Source organism: Falco biarmicus, chromosome 12 (assembly GCF_023638135.1).
Source record: "Falco biarmicus isolate bFalBia1 chromosome 12, bFalBia1.pri, whole genome shotgun sequence".
NCBI classification, from domain to species: domain Eukaryota; kingdom Metazoa; phylum Chordata; class Aves; order Falconiformes; family Falconidae; genus Falco; species Falco biarmicus.
The window spans coordinates 278,130-296,615 of record NC_079299.1 but is presented as its reverse complement, the minus strand read 5'-3'; the positions used below and the strand labels follow the sequence as shown (position 1 = coordinate 296,615).

General features: G+C 47.4%; 1 protein-coding gene across 3 annotated transcripts in view; it reads left to right on the top strand.

The window, feature by feature from the left end:
* The first annotated feature begins 2,067 nt into the window (after positions 1-2,067).
* LOC130157533 (phosphofurin acidic cluster sorting protein 1-like) overlaps positions 2,068-18,486 on the top strand; it is a 71,952-nt gene continuing 55,533 nt past the window's right edge. For 2 of the 3 annotated variants that reach the window (XM_056357227.1, XM_056357226.1), the window contains exon 1: positions 2,068-2,338. In XM_056357227.1, coding sequence (XP_056213202.1) covers positions 2,157-2,338 — 182 coding nt within the window. In that variant the 5' untranslated portion in view covers positions 2,068-2,156. Of the gene's footprint in view, positions 2,339-6,328; positions 6,349-18,486 lie in introns of those variants that run through there. The other variant, XM_056357228.1, reaches the window with a different exon arrangement.

The window sequence follows — 18,486 nt, the reverse complement described above, 5'->3', positions numbered from 1 at the left end:
CAAATGGATGAAAGTAAACTGCAAACAGATCTTCTAGGGATAAATCAAGCCCCCGGATCTAGCGGGATCCTCCGGAGCAGTGAGCTGCTTTTGGAGGAAGGCGATAATGATACCCAGCCAAGATGAAACCATGATGGGTGGGTGGAAATGCTGAAGATAAGGCCAGGCCAGCATGACCATCACATGACTCTCTCTTGCTGCAAAACAAGGTTTTCACACCCGCCTGCAGAAGGCTGTGAAAACGCAGCTCATCCTTAATCCAGCTGAACTTCCACAAAAGCCTTTACTAAGATCCTTTGGCAAATGCTCTTAGAGAACCAAGGCTGCCAAGGATGAAAGGAAAGGTCCTCTCATGCATTAATGACTTGCTTAATGGAGGGAAAACACACATCAAAGCAGCAAACAAGCTGGTTTGGGAGCAAGACACCTGCCCAGTAGGTCTGTGCTGACACCCACCCAGTGCATCCGTTGCAGAGATGGGCTGGGAAGAGGGCGGGGTTAGAGGGCAAGGTGGGGAAGTCTGATGATGGTTCAGGTTATTTCATCTAGCCAGACTGAAAGCTGATGTGCACAGCTGCATGTTGCTGACAGACCTGAAGCTCAACAGCAGATGAAACTTAGAACTGGCAAATGCAAGTAAAAAGGAGAGGTCCAAGAGACAGGCTATAAATTAGACATCAACATTCAGGAAAGTGACCCTGAAGTGCTTAGTGATAACATTCTGAAAACACCAGTGCTGTGCTTGAGAGCCACAGTGGAAACTAGGGGTGGTTTATACTACTTTGCAAATCTGTGCCGCTCCTGCTTCTCAGATCCTAACCACTCTGCTGGCACGAGCTGCCCTTTACAGCCTGCCTGGAATAGCACTGCTTCCATGGAAGACTGTTACTACCGGGTATGTGGACCTGCACAGGTGCTGGCACAGTCCCTGCAGAAGCTGGGGGCTTCTCTTTTATCTTGTGGTTTGGCCATTATTGACTCGGCCACTTCTTCAGGCAGTTCTGAGTGAGGAGCAGTGCAGCTTCTGGTTCATCCCTGCCTCCTTTGGGGGTCCTTCAGCCAGCATCACCCCACCCTGACAATTTGGTCCCATTGCTTTTCCATTTTGTCAGAGATGGTGCTGCTTCAGCCAGATCCTCTGCTACAGCCCTGCCCGCCTTTGGCTAGCGCAGCCCCACAGCCTTGCCCCCGGCTGGCCCTAGGGATGCTCTGCTGGACCCTTCTCCCCAGGGCAGTTGGGGAAAAAGTTGGTTTTAATTCCCAGCTTCCGTTCACAGGCCTCACCTTGCTTACAGTTTCAGCCTGCCAGGCCTGTGGGCCCTTGCCTTGCCTGCTCCGGCACTCATCACCCAACCAGGGAATAAGAATCCCCCTCATACCAAGGCAGCACTGGTGCCCACTGGCTGGGGCAATGCCCGTGCCGCTGTGGAGGGACGCCGGCCTCGTGCCCCCTGCCCTCACACCCCAGAGGGCCATTGCTCCTCATGCCCACCGCCCTGCCCTACTGCTGCCTGGCCCTGCCATCAGGCCAAGTACCAGGCCCTGGCAGACCCTCACCCCCCGCAGGGGCTCGGCACCGGGCCCTGGCAGACCCCTGACCCTCCCGGGAGGACCCTGGTGCCGGCGGGCGGGGGGTGGTGGGGGGAGCGTTGCCATGGCAACCCCGCCAGCAAGCGGCGGCCTTGGCGTGCGGGCAGGCGGGCGCGCGCCGAGCCGCGCCCCTCAGCGAGGTCGCGCGGGCCGCGACTTCTGCGCTTTAAAGAGCTCTGCACCGCGCCCTCCGCCCCGCCCCGTCGGGGCCGCGCCGCCGTTTCCATTGGCTGGTCGTAGGCAGGCAGCCGCGCCCTTTTCCCTCTGCGATTGGCTACCGGCCAGCCCGGCTACCTCCCTCTCGGTTCCCATTGGCTGCTTACCGAAGCCTCCAGCCTCGCCGTTTCCCCGCTCCCATTGGCTCGTCTTCCGCCGCAGGCCGCGCCCTAGCCGCGCTCTGACTGGCCACGGGCCTCCTGTCGTCGCGCCTTTCCACGCTCCGGTTGGCTGCCGCGGGCCGTCCCGCCCCGCCGCGCGAGCGAGCGAGCGAGCGCGCGCGCCGAGGCGGAGGCTGGCGCTGAGGTGAGGGGCTCGGGCCGCCCCCCATCGCCAGTGTCGGTGGCGGCATGGCGGCGGCGGCGGCCGGCGCTTTGGGCATGGGCCCCAGCCCCGCCGCAGGGCCCCCGGCGGTGGCCGGCGGGGCGGTGGCGGCGGCGATGGCGGTGGCCGGTCCCGGGCCGGTCCCGGTGCCTATGAACCTCTTTGCGACGTGGGAGATCGATCGTTCGGCTCCGAGCTGCGTGCCCAGGTGAGCCGCGCCGCCCGGGGGCCGCCCCGCGCCGCTGAGAGGGCCCGGCGGGGGTCGGGCCCGAGTGGGGCCGGGGATGTCGCGGGTGGCGGGGAGGGGGTCGATCCTCCGGGATCGGCGGCCCCGCAGCATCCCTGCCGGGCCGGGCCGAGCCGAGCCTGGGGCCGCGGTCCCTCGGCGGCCGCTGGGCCTCGCTCGGTCGGGGGCTGGATGCCGCCCGGCGTGGCGGGGCAGCGGCAGCACCGGGGGCCGGCAGGGCTGGGTGTGCCGGCTCCGGGCCACGGCTGCCTTGACTCCATGTTGCGGCCTCTGGCTAGTGTCTACCGCGATGGCCGCGGAGGGGCTGGGCGCGGGGTGCGTTGTCGTGACCATGCTGGTGTCTCTTCACCCCCGAGGTGCGTGACGGCCTTACAGCCGGTCCTCGGGAGCCAGCGATGGCCGCCCGGCGTCCGTGTCGCCGCCTGTGTCACCTGTGCGCTCCAGGTGCGCAGCAAGCAGGTTTCACTGTGCCGCCAGCCGAGCTCACAGGTGTGCCTCTCTCCGGCAGAGCTGGAAGACAGGGCAATGCTGTAAACGTTGCTGCAGACTATGGTTAGGGGTGCGTCCAGGCTTGGTGTGCTTAATGGGGAGAATGTGAAGACCTGCCTTGGAGCCAGGAGGATGTGTTAATGAGCTAGGTGTCTTTTGGCCCGCTCATCAGGCATTGATTCAGGAGGTCTTCTCATGAGAGTTAAGGGGCAGATTCAGGAAGTCAGTCTGCACCCATGTGTCTTTGGGCTGGTGGAATGTTGTCTGTTCAAGTGCTGCACGAAAACTAGAGGTGTAAAATTCAAGAGGGGAAGAATAAATTGTTCATGTAGGGCAGGAGGACACCAGTCTTTGTGAAAGGGTGATGAGTTTGTAGGGAGAAATTCAGTGATTGAGTAGCAGGATGGGTCGGAGTAGAAATGTGCTGAAATACTCCAATCTAGAAGAGAAAGCCTGTGTGACTGCAGTGCCCCAGGAGGTCCTGGACTGAGCAGGCAGCAAATGGGAAGGAGTTTGCCCCATGTGTCTGTGTAAGCCAGCACACCTTTTGATGACACATGCTGAGGCTGTTGTGTGGAGCAGGAAGCAGTGATTGTTCTATAGCTTTGAAGTGGCTTAAGGTATTGTTATTTGTGGGTAGGTTACTCCCAACTTGGAATTTGAAGAGCCGGACAGAATTACCAGGTTGACTTCCTGCAGAAAGAAGTCGCACATTAGAGCACAGAACTTAGTGATGGTCAAGTGTGTGTATGTACATAGTCTTCACAAATGGAAATGCTGCAAGAGCTAGAGGGAGGAAGAACTGCTTTGGGCAAAGCAAAGACAGAATGACTGGGAATAGTGAGACCGAGTTTAGAAAGGGGTTAAATTGGTGGTGGGATGCCAGTGGGTGAGCAGAAATGGTATGTCATCAGTTTGAAAGTTGTCTGAATAACTGCTCTTTGGCCCAATGAATCCTGTGCTTTTTCACAAGGACGGTTTCCATTAGCATTGTGTGGATAGATGCCTGTTGTAATGCATGAGTTTCTTTGTGTGTTGATAGCCACGGGGGCCAACCAACACACTAGCTTCGAGGAAATTTCTGTAAAATTAATCTGAAATTTAATCTCTGGAATATCTTCACATGCAACATTTGTTAGGATGTGAAGAAGCTGATGGAAGCTGATCCTTCCTTTGAAGGCCATGGCGCTAACACAGTGTGCTGCTGTGCTTATAGAGTCAGCAGGTGTCTGGAGAAGTCCTGTTGGGCCACAGTGACCAGTGTGGGACCAATGCTTCTGTGTTCTCTAGTCTTCAGCTAGACCAAGCTTTCCTGAGTGAGTGGGTCAGAGGTGGCCAGGCACCTGTCACGCAGGTAATTTGTGTTCACTGAAACTAAAGGGAGATCAAGCCGCAAATCAGAGCTGGGTTAATGGTGTATCTGTGCACTGTGCTTACTTATTACTTGTGCATATTCTTCCTCTACTGATCTGCTTGTATAATGTTTTAGTCTTGACATTATGTTCTTCAAGGTAGAAACCGCTGTACTGTCCCAGTGCCCGACACAGGTGGTCTCTGGTCTTACTGTGCTTTGGGGGTGGTAGTGGTGGCGAAACAATATTCATTCAAGGGCAATAATCCTTCTCCCTTGGAACTCTCTCTTATGTGTGTGTAGTCTCAATTCTTCCAGACCTATGCATATCTAGGGGAAGGATAACGTTGTACTGACTTTAATGCTATAGAATGTGCTTTCTTTTTCTAGGCTCTTTATCGTAATTCTTTGCTGGCCCTGTGCTCCTTCTCAGGTGTTTCATTTTCTGAAAATATAGCTCCGACTGCTGCAGGAGCAGGACTGGGCTACATCAGCCTTGTGGGGTTGCTCTGTTTGGCTCTTGATGCAGGACAGTTGAGAGGTTGTGCCCAGGCCTTCAGGATTTCAGAGAAGCAGTCTGGCCCAGTAAAAATAGGCACTGTGAAGTGTAAGCACCAATGTAATGAGCAGTTCAGTAGAATGACAGTAAGACTTCTGGTGCCCTGTAGGAGGATCTTGGCTTTCTAAGATGAACTGTTGCCCATAATGGAAGTCTTACCTGCTGAATCGGGAATGCGTGACTGACCTAAGTCCACATTTACTTTTAGAAGTTGCCTTGCTGTCAGAATGGAGGTATCATCCCTCCTGCTGGGGTCTTTCTCTTTTCAGGGCCAAGTTGAGAAATCTATGAACTCTTGATGCCCTTCCAATGAACTGAGTAATCACAGCCTAGGCCCAGCTGCCTTTGGCTCAAGTGGCTCTCAGGGGAGGCAGAGCTGAATTTTCTGGGCAGCAGGCTATTATGCAGAGAGGCAGAAGGAAGTAAACACCTGGAAACCAAGAAAAATGCTCTTTGCATCTTCAGGTGGGCTACCTGCTGGGATAGGGATTATTGGCTTCCCATCATGATGCCTCAGAAGGAAAGCAAGCCTGGTTGATGCTGCAGGGTGTGAAGCATGCTTTTGCAAAATTAGTCAGTCAATCAGCCTTAACTTCAACTCATAGTTATCTTAGTAGAAGTCTTCATAGCAGTGTTCTGAGGTGGGTTTATTATCTTTATTGTGATACCATGCAAATAAGTACCCTTAAGTGTTGTAGCAGGTTTTCACTGTGTGGGGACTGCAAGAAATGAACTAGAGCTTTGCTGAAGTAAAATGTCTGTCCATGTCAAGGTAATGTCTTAACTGTATTGTCATTGTTTAGTATGCTGATCAGGCAGTATGTTTGGAAAAAATGTGTGAAAGGACTTTGTGCAAACATGCTTGGGGTCTTGTTCTTTCTAAGCAGTGGTATTTTTCAGCCTTTCTTAATAGGACTGCTCTTCCTTTTTTTTCCCCTTTAGTATCCAAGAGCTTATAAATGCAAGCTCTTAATTAGGAAACAAGATAAGATTGTGTGATTGTGTTCACTCTTACTCTTTTTCCTTGACACAGCTGTTGTGTTCAGTGTTACGTGGATGTTGTTTCAGTGATAAGTCATCACATTTCTAGTTGGAGGTGAAAGATACGAGTTGTGTTTTGCCTAATGCGTCAGTATTGTTGAGCTCAGGTTGCAAAGGTGGATTCTGCCTGTACAAATTATGCTGTGAATGGCACTGCAAGGATTCAAATACACTACGTTTCGTCCAGAGTACTTCGTATCTCGGTACGATGCACGAGCTCAAAAGCATTCCAAGTCTTGCTGCCACCCACACAGTGTGCTTGAACATACTGTCCTCTGCTTATGATAGTTAGAAAAGCATTGACTTAGGGAAATGCGTGTGGTTTGAGCTCACTTTGTGAAATTGTATATGTGTACCTTCAGGACATTGTGTTTCAGAAGGTGCTCTTTATTCTCTATCTCTAAAACTTCCAAATGTGTGCTTTGGAAAGTTACAACCTAATGTATTTCTTGCAGGGAGAGCCATTATTGCAAGTACAACTGGAAGTATCCCATGAGTGCCAACTACAGGGATCCTTTGAAGTGCCATGAGGTGAATGTTCTGACCTCTGCAACCCTCTTGTCCTGTTTGGGCAGATGGTATCTATTACATGACACCTCATGGAGAGTAGAGTAAGACTCCATTTGTGCAGCTGGTTGCATGCTTTCCTTTGCCTGAGGTCGGGAAAGCCTTGCGGTGAGTAGCGCGTGTCATACAGTGTGGAGGAACGTGCTCTCCTCTGGCACAGCTGCATTCAGCTGGGTTGGCAGCACCTCGCAGCCCCATGAAGTGGGCTGTGCTGTCAGCTATGGACTCCAGGGTCTGTTTTCTCTCTGCAAGGAGCATTGCCTATCTTTTCTACAACCCCTAAGAGTCTCCTTTCCTGAAGCTGATTAGATGATGAAGAGCCTCTGAACTGGCTGTTCCTTTAAGAAACACCTATTCCAGCTGGAATAACGTATATTTATTTATCTGCCTGAGATGTTCTTGAGTGGTTTTCTGGGTAAATCAGGCATTTTCATGCTAAACTTCCAACCTCAGCAAAATCTGCTCTGTTTGGGTAAGCTACAGAGTTGCACTTCTGGGAGTGTTAAATGATTCCAGATTGTTCCCTCAGAAGGTACTGTGATGCCGTGACAAACCTGAGTAGCTCCACTCCCGGAGCGCTTGGGAGAGGCCACAGTTTCTTGTAAGGAAACAGTCTCTTGTAACTGGTGATATTTGCCCTGTCTGAATGATGATTTCCTTTTAGTCCTAAATAGAAAACAAAATGTTCTAAACAGCCATTGGATTGCTTATTATTCTTAACATTGTGGGCTTGGCTACAAGCCTGCAACATGAGAAATCTGGTGTGTCTGTCCACTGTCTGTCACAGGAGCACTTCTGGGATTTCTTCTCTGGCAGTTATGTTTCCCTTCTGAGCATACGATAATTGAGTTGGTGTCTGTTATTCCTTCTTTCTGCTCATTAGTGGAACTTGGGACAAGTGTCCCCTACCAGTTTGATTGATGGGGGTGTGTGCTCCTTTCAGAATATTAATGGTGACTTTCCTGAAGGCTTAATTTTATTTGAAGTACCTGCCACGCTGCCTCCTTCCCTTGCTCTCCAGTGTTTCATTCATTAGTTAGGCTGGGTTAGCTCAGTTGTCTGATGGCTTATCAAAAAATGTTGCATTGTCCTTATTGTGCTAGTACGCTATGAGTGCTCATTCTGCTTCCTCTGGCATGTTCATTTACTTGGGATTGATTGCTAACAGCCACATAGTATGCATATCGTGCACCCTTCTCTGAGGTGGAGATCCCCTGACCTTTATCCTGTCGAGAATAAATTGCTGAGCACCGGTATCTTATGGGGTTCCCAGAGCAGATCCATTCTTTGATGAAATCTGTGCTGATGCTTTTGTGTAATTGTTTGCAACATGAAATGATTCTAGATTGAATGCCTGTCTCCAGTCAACTTCAGAAGTAGTTATTGCCAAAAAAGAGGCAGAGGTGAGAAACATACTGCATTTTATAGTATGCCAGATGAGCATCTGAGCAAGGCTGTTTCTGAATACCTTGTGTTCTTATCTGGTCCAAGCTTTCAGCATCCCAACTGATGAGGAAGTTGTGCTTTTGGTTTGGTTTGGTTTTTTTTATCTACATCAAAGCTGGTGGATACTATTTTAGGAAACAATAAGTGAGAATGTCTTAGTCCTCTGTGTGGGATGTGGCAACAGGAACCTGTGTCTGTCTCCAGAGAAGCAGACAGCTTAAGTGATACTGCTGCTGTAGTTAGAAGTCTCTTAGATGAAGCTTTGATGTTTCAATATACTCATTGCAGTGGACCTGAAGGAGCGATGCAGTATTTCACGTACCTTAACGCATTGCAACTGTGGTTCCAGAGACCACTCCCTGCTCTGCAGTGTGATTCAGCCTTTGTGGACATAGCTCAAAATTACACGGGCTTTTTCTGCAGGCCTGTTGCAATGCCATCTCCTTTATAATTTACTGCCCACTGTCATCTCTTGTGCTTTTTCTGCTTCTCCTGTCTCACATGGTCTAACCCAGTGAGGGATTCTGTTTAGTAAATAAGAACTCCTGTTGTATTTTGGCTGCTATTCTAGTTTTTCTAGGTTCTCCTTATTTTCCTACTCATGCCGATTTTTACACTTCTGTAAATCTTTCTTTATCACACTTCTTATTCTTCAGTGTGAGCGTATCTTAAGTAGCATGAGGTCCAAAGCCAGTGAGTGTGGAACCATTTTCTGGACAAAAATAATGGCCTGGTTCCCTGCCCAGCTGTGGTTTTTTAACTGTTTTTCTGTGCATGTGGTAACTAAATTCTCATCAGTATAGGCAGTTTGGGATAATGGCAGAGCTCATGTCTTTCGTTTCATTTTTCAAAACTGAAAAATACTAACAATGAGTTGTGGTGCTGTTACAATGGTAGCAGGGTTAGAATAACAGTAATTTGAAAAGGGTTCTGCTACTCTTTTTCTGTTCTTTAATACCTTTGCTCTACCAGGGGAGGAGATAATGTTTGCCCAAAGTCTCTCATGGATTCTTCTGCTGTCTGATTTTCAGTAACAGTTCAAGTAGTGTCTCTGAATCGGTATTGTTTAGATCAGGATTTTTTTTAGATTTACATTAATTATATATTTTTAGAAGAGCTCCCTTGTATTTATTCTGCATTTCCCCTGTGCTTCTTCAGCTGTCTTCTGGTAGTTCATTTATTTTCTACTTTATTGATACATATACATCCACTTTTTTCTCATTGCTCCTTTCCCTCAAAAGCCCTGCACATACCTGCTGGTAATTTAGGTACTGTTGTCACATTTTTTTCCTTGCTTCTTGACTTGCACACCTGTAATTGAGTAATCTTTAGTTCTGAATCTTAACTTTTCTCTTTTCCAAGTAGTTTGCTTTTTTTCTCAAAATTTAGAGACTATTCCTCATGAAGCTGCAGTGACCACATCTTGTTCTTGTATGGCTTGTATTTTCAGCTGGGCTGTGTTCTTGATGTGCTTGGGTTGTTTTTTAATGGCTTTTAGATTTTTTTCCACTTTTTTTCTTTTGTTAGACTTTCTGAATGTTCTTGTATGTGCATCCCTGAAATAGTGTCACATAAGTTGACATATCTTTCAGTCCTCTCATACCTTATGCTAGAGGCTGCCTGGTCCTTCCTTTCTTGCATGCTCCTTTGTCAGAAGCAGACTCCAGATGTCCATTTGGATTTCACAGCATACTGTATGTATGAATTATTTACTCATTTTTTCTTTGATGTTTGTAACGTCCCTTGAGTTTTCAAGCTTTTTCTCTGCCTATTATGTTCCTTAATTTCCCGTTGGAGAGAAGTATGACATTCCCATTACTCTGCATTTACACTTTGTTCATCTCATCTGTGTATTGATGAAGTGTTCATACTTATTTGGGGGTAACTATCTGTTGCAATACTGTTTTGTGGAAGCATGGACAAGTCACTCTTATTTCTGGGACCTGCTGCACCCACAAGGATTTGAGCAGAGAACTGCATTGTATAGGCGCTGGTTATTAACAGCTTGCGTTGCAAATGGATGAAAAGCCTACACACAAATTTACCAGTTTTGTTGAGAATCACTCTTTTGAGTGAAGAGAAGCTGTGCAACTCACCTCAGAATTAAAATATATTGTTTTAAAAGTAAAATTTTTTTCTTACAGTTATGAAGAAGCCTCAAAAATCGATACCCGTGCTGGTTTGATGCTGTCTCTTCCACAGGCCTGTATCACTGCTATTGTATCACTTCAGTCTCTGCCCTGAGCTCTCTTCCAGATGTATCTTACCATGGTACCGTGTTCCTGAGCCTGCAGGTAGTCAGATCTAAGGCCCTTGGCAGCTCAAAATAACAGCAAAGGAAACAGATGGGATGTTTGGTGTGTTTGCTGCTTCAGAGGTAGCAAGCTGTAATGAAACCTTAACTCTGCATTCATCATTGGTAGGAAAGTTGTTAGACTATGTGTTACAGAAGCTGCAGTGTGGCACATTCCCTTTTTGTCAGTGTGCATGGAGATCTCTACCAGGGTAGTCTGGACAGTGGAGGATGGCCTGTGTTTCAAGTCACCACAGCAGGGTTTGCCAGACAGGTGTCTACTGGCACTTGAACAAATGCCTGCAGCAGAGAACTGAAGAAAGTTGGTGTGGATCAGTGAACTAACCTTGACCTCATTTCACTGCTTTTCCTGACCTGGCTGCATTGGCATATCTCCAGCGGACTTGGAGGTGTACCCCAGCAAGCTCTGCCGGGTGATGAATTTCAGGATGTGGCCTGTCCTGCATTCCTATTAGCACTTTCAAACTTGGTTGAAAGGTATTTGTCACTGTGTCTGAAGCACTTGTTCTTTTCCTCCTGTAGACAAGGCTGCAAGTGGTTTTTTTTGTAATCGCTACCTGCTTCTTTGTGGTGGTTAATTCATTAACATATTTTATTTTAGCCTGGAGACAGTGAGGGAGCTGTTTAGCAACAGGTATGGTGGCAGACTGCTAGTGCTGTGGCTCTGTGGAGGTGTGATGCACTTACACCTTGCCATGCCATTGACTGCTGCTCTTGGCTAAGCTGGCAGTGCAGCACCTTTTATTAAAGCAGCCTTGCATCTGGGGACACCTGGTGCAGCAATTCTGCACATGCGGACAGAAAAGTTCAAAATCTGTTATGTTTGTGAAAAAAAATTTCTGTGGCATTAGCCACACTAATGCTGATGCCTAGTTTCAACATGGCTAAAATGAGAGAAGATCCATGTGCTGCTGCAGACTTCCACTTTTCTTCTGTCTGCCCCGAGGTTGCTTTTGGGCAGACCCCAAGCAAACAGCTGGAAGTTCAAACACAGTGATCTTAAGTAAAGCAATGACCAGTTAAAGATGTGATGTTTCCCAAGTAACATACCCTTCTGTTGTTTATAAAAAATAATTTTTAAATGTTTGCTGCAGCATGTAGCCTTACCACTGACCTGTGGATTGTTCAGTAAGCTCGTGCTAACATTTCTAGGGAGGCTGTTATGCGGCAGTAACAAATTCGGTCACATGGTTTTTGTTAAACAAGTAACTTGTTTGAAAATACAGCAGAAAGATGACCTTGTGGCTTGGACACTGAAGTGAGACTTGGATTCAGATCCAGGGTCTGAAGTTGCTTGCTCTTCTTGTAGTTCAAATAACCCTTTCTCAGCCTGAAGCCATAGCTATGACTCGGATTCCTGTTCTCCCCACTTTGTTCACAGCTGCTTGTTTCCGTGATGCAGTGTTGCTGTTTCCTTGTGTGTGCTGGGTCGACTGTATAGTTGTATGGTAAAGCAGAAGTGATCTTGAGGTGGCAGGGGTGCTTCCAAAATCAATGTCCTGCAACACATTGCCAGTACTCATAAAGGAAGAAATTTGTCCTTCTTGGGGAAAAAAGAGAGCCTTGCAAGACTATCCATCACACTCTGATGTGTTTCCCTGAGCTGGAAAGATGAAACTGAAGCTAGAGAAAATGGCTGGGGATTCTTCCCTGTCTTCCACAGACTGGAGAGCAGGGCTGGGAAGCCTGAGGGTGCTCAGAAAGGGGCAGCCTGGAGAGAAGCCATCTGAGTGCCAGATCACCAGCAGAGGTTTCCTTGCTGTCTAACCAGGATGCTGCCGGCTGGGATTTCCCTGAACAGGCTCAGAGGACCATGGGAACTAGTGGAGTCTGGAGAAGGGTTTGGGGAGCAGCATGTGGAAATCAGTTGGGATTTTTTGGACTTTCTGCTGAGGTTTTAAGGGCTCTTCATGCTGAGGAAAGACATTGCTCCTGGTAGTGGCAATTAATATCTGCATAGCTTGCAGGAGAGAGGCTAATGGCTGTGTGACTGACTGGCATGCTGTGTGTGCTGGGACAGGCTGTCTGGGCAGATACTAATGCTCCCTCACGAGATGCTTCTTGACAATGCGCTTATTATCTGGAAATCAGCTTGTGTGACAGGAGGCGCCAAGAGGCTATGGCGGTGTCTCATGTCCTGTTGCGGTAGATGCTGCATGATGTGCTATGATGAAATGCTGCCTATTCTGTGGGGGTTTTACTCCATGCTTGGGATAGAGATGGGTGAGAGGCAAGTGGAGGTGAAGTGATTCATCCAACAGTTAAAAAGTGGCAGAGACGGATTAGGTCTCACTTCTCTGCCTGGAACCAGATCTTAACTCTAAATTGCTTCCTTCTGTAAAAGCAGTGAAGTCTCACTGTAGCAGAGCCTGGGGATGTGGTTATATCACTACAACTCTCCTGTGCACGTGGTGGGGCAGCAGTTGTTTTGTATGGTTTGACCTCAATATTTTCCCTTTTGTTTCCCCCCCCCCCCAATGTTTGGGCATTGTGAATAACACAGCAAATGAGTTGTAGCCTCACACAGGAAAGGGATTACAAAATGCCTGTCCAGCTCTCTCAACTTCTGATCAATTTGCCTGATCTTGTCCTGACTTACCAAGGGCAACTGCCTCAAAGAACTGTGTTTCACAGAAATCAGTGGTTAGAGTGAGGTTGGAGGTCCTATTAGATACCCTGTGATGGAGAACTTGGCTCTCTTCCAACTCCATCTTTGCAGGTTGATGTGCCTGGGTGCATTGTGGAAGTAACTCTCAGCCATCCTCAGGGTTTGCTGTCTTTTTCCAGTGGAGTTGTATTTAGAGTCAGGAGGGGAAAAAAAGGAAAGAAGGCAGCCTGGAAAGAGCCGATATAAGTGTGGGAAAGGGGGTGGGAAGGAATGGTGCATTTTCAGGGTAAGCTATTTCATGACTAGCAGCAGTAGTTTAAGCGACATTTGAGTGGTGATCTTTCCAGTGATGCATCCGTGTGGGTATTTAATGCAAAAGGGTGCGGAGTGATGGGGAGAATGGTTTCCAGGAGCCTGTTTCATTCATTGTTTGTGCCACAAGGTGCACTTGCTCCTTACATACATAGGTACATGTGCTTTTAAACCAGTGAGGTGAGAAGCCTCAGCTGTGAGTAGGAGGCAAAATTAACAACTCTAAACACCCCTTGTAAGCAACTGAAAGAGGAAAGGTTTAACAGCCCCCCTGCTCCTGCCCCCCACCTTCCAACTTCTGCCTACACAGAGCCTAGCCAAGAGGAGGGAAAGGAAATCTCTTAACCTTATTACTGTTTGTGACTACAGTAAGCAATCCAGTTACTGCCATCCTTTAATCCTGACACTGCTGGGCCCCAATTAGAACAGAGAAGTCTTGGTTTCATACCCTTGCAGGCAGGGTTGTGGTGTCTGTGAAGGAAATCAGCAAACCTTTCTGCTCCCTGACCGTTGCCTGAAGAAACTGTGATGACACTTCACACTGCCACTTGGAGTTTGTCCAAGGAGTGTGAGAACAGTTGGCCCTAATATTTGAGTCCTGTCTGTCCGTTCAGGTAAGGAGTGACTGCCTGGCTGCCACTGAGTTCTCCAGCCTCTCTTTTTAAGTGACCTTGGCACTTTCTTCGTAGATCTAATGTCTTTTGGGGGAAGTTTCAGGCTTGTAGCAGATCCCAGTACTTCCTTTCTCTTGAGAAGAGGAATCTTGGAAATCATGTTCCAAAGACCACTTCTACCACTGTGGCCATGGTTGTTTGTTCTCTGGGTAGCTAGCAGAGCTGTGAGGTATGTGGGAAACTGGGCCATAGACTGTGGTAGCTTGCCCAAAGAACACCGTTCCCCTGGTAGCCAGAGGAATGGTGTTCTTTGGGCAAGATGCAGAAAAGCAAAATGGTTTGTGATGGGATAGCAGAAGTGGTTAACATCCCAGCTGAGCGCTGCTGTGAACAGAAGGCAGAGCAGTTAGTTATTGGCCCCTAGAAGATCTTCTATTCTCTTCTGAAAAATGATAAGGCACTTGTGTTGTGTCCAGTCCTGACTGTAGTGGAAAACACTCCTGTTGACATGAATATGACTAGGTTTTGAATCCCAACTGACAAAACATTAATAACTCTGCTTAATTACAACCTGTTTTTTTCTAATACTCTGAGCGTAAATGATTTTTCAAGGAGAGCTGGCTGTGAGATGTCAGAGGTCTCTTTGGGAAGAAGGCAAAACTAAGTAGATCAAGGTTTAAAATCCAGGGTAGCTTTGTCTGAGAGAAGCTCCATGGTCTCTGCCTTCAGAGTAGATGTGATTTCAAGCCAAACAAACTTTCTGTTGAGGTTAGAAGTATTCAGTGTAGATCTCTTCCAGGGTGGTTACAGCCTCAGCTGTCCAGATGAGGACAGTTCTACAGAGCGTCTTCCTTGTGATACCTGATGGCACAGCACTCTGAAGGAGGTTATGAAAAGGACGTGTAGAGTTGTGTGTTATTTTGCCAATGCTAGTCATATTTGATTTTATAAGTTGAACATGTGAGGTTTCAGAATTCAATTCCTGTTATCCAGAACAAACATTTGCTGCTGACAGCCCTCTAGAAGGATCCCGGAGTTGTCATCAATGCAGGTGAATTGATACCTGATACGGTTTCTCTGTCTGAACAGTAGGACAGAGAGCAAGATGAGGGACTTTCTCAGAAGCAGCAGCAGCAGGTAGAACAACAAATGCTAAAAAAAGGAATCTTCTTTAAAGGCAAAAAAAAACCCCAAAACAAAAGATAGGTTGGTGACAATGCGAGGTTTTTCTAGAAGTACCTTTTCAGTGTCCTGGCTCTTGGTTCCTGACTAACTATGCAAAATGAAGCGACTGAAGGGGAAATAACTTACTGCTTTCTAGGGTTGAGAGAGAATATCAGATGCCTGAAAGGAGATTTTTGAACAACTTCATCTTCTTTTATATTGCAATAGAAAATCTTTTCTTCCCACAAAATAGGTGATGTATGTTCTGTAGAAGATCTATTGCTCTTTGGGTATGTAACTGAAACATGTGCGCATATTTCCACACCCCACCCCACCGCCCCCAAAAATATGGACGCACTGCAAAAGACCTTTGAATGTGAGCTGTGGTGATGTGACTGTTAGTCCTTCCTGCTTCTCCCTGTACCTGTGGACTCTTTTTGGAGGCCCAGCTCTGTGTGCTAGCTTCTATACCTGTAGGATGCTCGTGGGGTTTCAAGTGACACTTGCTGCTTCTGAATGATACCTTGTGATGAAAGGTGGTGATGGAGAGTATTTGAAATGCTAACTTTGAAGCTCACATCTGTGCAGAATGCTTGGATTCACCAGCAAGCTTGTCCTGGACATCACACCTGCACTGTGCTCTGCCTGTTGCATATCATCCTCCTTCTCTTGAGACAGAGGTTCTCAGCCTTTAAATCTATGTAAGCAAACAAGTTGCTAGCTGGCCCTGGCCACATCTCTAGTGCAGGTCTAGAGAGAGGGGGCAAAAATAGAGGAGAGCTTGTGTTCTATCCCATTGAACCCAAAGCCACTTTAGTATGACTAAAGCCCGGTAGGAACACAAGCCTATGGTGTTTGCTTAGGATCTCTCCGGTTGCCACAGTTCTCAAGGCTTTCTCTGTTCCCTACAACATGCAGATTATATAAAGGACAGGTGATGCTGTGTGAGAGCCAGCCATGCCTTGCACTTGCTTTTTCTTCCCTTTATATTTTCAGGTTTTGTGCTACCTTGAGATTTTCCATATTTCAGCTGTGGTACAAATATTTGGAAGGATTAAGCCTTAGTGTTTAGGATTAGATAAAAGGGATGCTGAGGGACGGAGTCTGTATTATGCCTAGTGACCTTGTTCTTGTGCTTGGACAGCCTGCATTGTTTGGAAGGAGAAGCAGCTCCTGAACAAACTGTTCATTGAGTAGGTCTGCTAATGACAAATGTTGTGGTGTGGCAACTGCTAGTGACCTGGTAGTGAAACAGCCAGGCCAGTGAAACAGGGTAGCAGAGAGATTTTCAGGCTTGGGATTTTGTAAGAGATTGTGTATGACTGATTCAAAAGAGCTTTTTGGTGTTGCACTATGTTGCACTTAAAGCTGCGAACGTGCAGCCATTGCCAATCTTTGACCTCCCAACTTTGGTTTTGTTGTGCTGTCTGAAGATTTACAGCCTGAAACACAAGGATTTACTGCTTGTGCAGAGTTTCACCACACTGTTTCACTAACATTAAATTGCCCCAATGGAGGACAAACTTAGAGCAAATTCACCTAAGTGGAATGGTTCCTTTCCTCTAACTTACACCTGCTGTGCTTTGGGGAGTGAACCTCAAAAGCTCTCTTACAAGTATGTATGCAGGTCCACAACGAGTACCCCCTAAATATGATTCTCTTCCCTAATGGAAGATCTTGAGACATTAGGGAGTAGGAAAACATTGTGCTTTTCCATGTGGTTACACCTGAGAACAAAAGTGTGTAGAGTTGCCCAGTACCATGGTATTTCTTTCTTGCTTATCTTTCTTCCCCACCCTCGCAGAATTTGGCATGTGCTTTCTGTTGCATTGATAGTAGGAGGTTTCCTGTAAAGCTTTGTGATTCTTAAGGTATGCTTTGGTTTCTTTTTATTTTGCCTGCTGAGGTTATGCTTTTGGGGACTGTCATCCTCTGAATATTAAGGCTAGCGGCTTTCCTTTCCTTGAGAGTAAAGACCTGATTTTGAAGGTGTATACAGATTTTGCTCTGAAGGAAGGTGCCTAGTAAAATAATGAATTTTCCATCAGGACAAACTCTTGTTTTCTTGGTGGCTGCAGCTTCTAGATGAAATGGGTGAGATGCTCCTAAGCATATGTTTTACAATCAGATCTGTCTCTATGCTGTGAATTACTGGGCTATAGCCAGTTACAAAATTGATGTAGAATCCTACTGCTGACTGCAGACAGCTCCTGAGGCCATGGCTCGAGAGTATAACAAACGTGCTGAGTGTTATGCTGTTCTTGAGGCACATACTTTATTGCAGATCTGAGAAAGCTGAGCTATGAGGTGCGTGGGTTTTTTCCCCCCTGTCCTTTGGGATGCATTTCAGGTTGTTTCTCAGTGGCTGTTGGCTGACTTCCAGTCTCCTTTTGCCTTGCTAAATCACCTGCACTGTGAGTAGTTTAGTAACTCATGAGAATTACAGCAAGCATAAGGTGGTATGATTGCAGTGTGTGAAATATACTGTTGTGCCCGGGGAGTGGCAGATGGAAAAGCCTGCCTGGAAGTGGTACTTGGGGCGACTGGTTAGTATGAATTTGAGTGCAAATCCAGCACTAAATCCCAGCAGCTGACATCCCTATACGGAGGTAAGCTGGTAGGAGTTCTTTTCTCTCTTCTGAGTTAGTTTTCCTACCAGCCCAAAGGAGGATGGGGTCATGTGGCAAGGATGCTGAGAAGCCGCCCCTTCACAGAAGAGCATGGCCTGTTGGGACTCCCTAGAGCTAGCAGCAGTTCTGCTGGAAGGCAGGAAGAGGGTTTGATGAAAATCCACTCTGAAACATGGCTGCTGGAAGGATATTGGTTTTGATTTCTTCATCCATGGTAGCTGACTTCCATCTTCTCTTGTATGGACCTGGGTAGGGTTAGTCAGCATGTTTTTGGTAGAGAGGAGATAATCTGCCTGCTTTCCAGTCTATAGCGGGTGAGGGGAGAAATGCCGGCCTTCCAGGCAGTGTTGTTGCTAGGAATGAACACCCTTTGCCTTTACTCTTTCCTCTCAAGAGACCTCCTCTTGCAGTGCACCTGAAACCTTGCCCTATCTCTGTTTCCAGAAGTGGGAAGGAGCATGCAAACTATCTGTGAAGTGTCTACTAGAAATGTTCATCTCCCATTGGTTGCTCTGCTTTTAGACAAAGCAGGGGGCTAGGTAATTACAAATTTTATTTCTCAGAAAAGAAAAAAATCAAGCTATTCTCAAGTAGAGTCTGAGTTCCTCTTAGCTGCTTCTCCCTGGGCATACAGAGGAAAGAAAAGCTGTCCACAGCCCTTCTGGAAGTTGCCTGTAAGTTTGGCTGCCTGTGGTGTGAAGCAAATTCGTAGGGTTGTTGGTTCACTTGCTTCAGGTGTTAGGGGAGTGTGTTAAGACGAAGAGTCATTTGCAGTTCAAATATCATAGAGTTTCCTAAGTTGAAAGGGATCCATGAAGATCATTGAGCCTGACTCCTGACTCCATACAGGACAACATAAAAGTCTCGCGCTTTAACTGGAAATGGAGGCTTCCAAACCTTGCAGCAGGTCACACCATTAAGTCTGTGGGTTCAGGTAACACAGCAGTGGGGCCCATGCCAGGGAGGAGAAGGCAGGGAATGGTAAAGCCCACCAGATGACCAACCAGCCGAGCG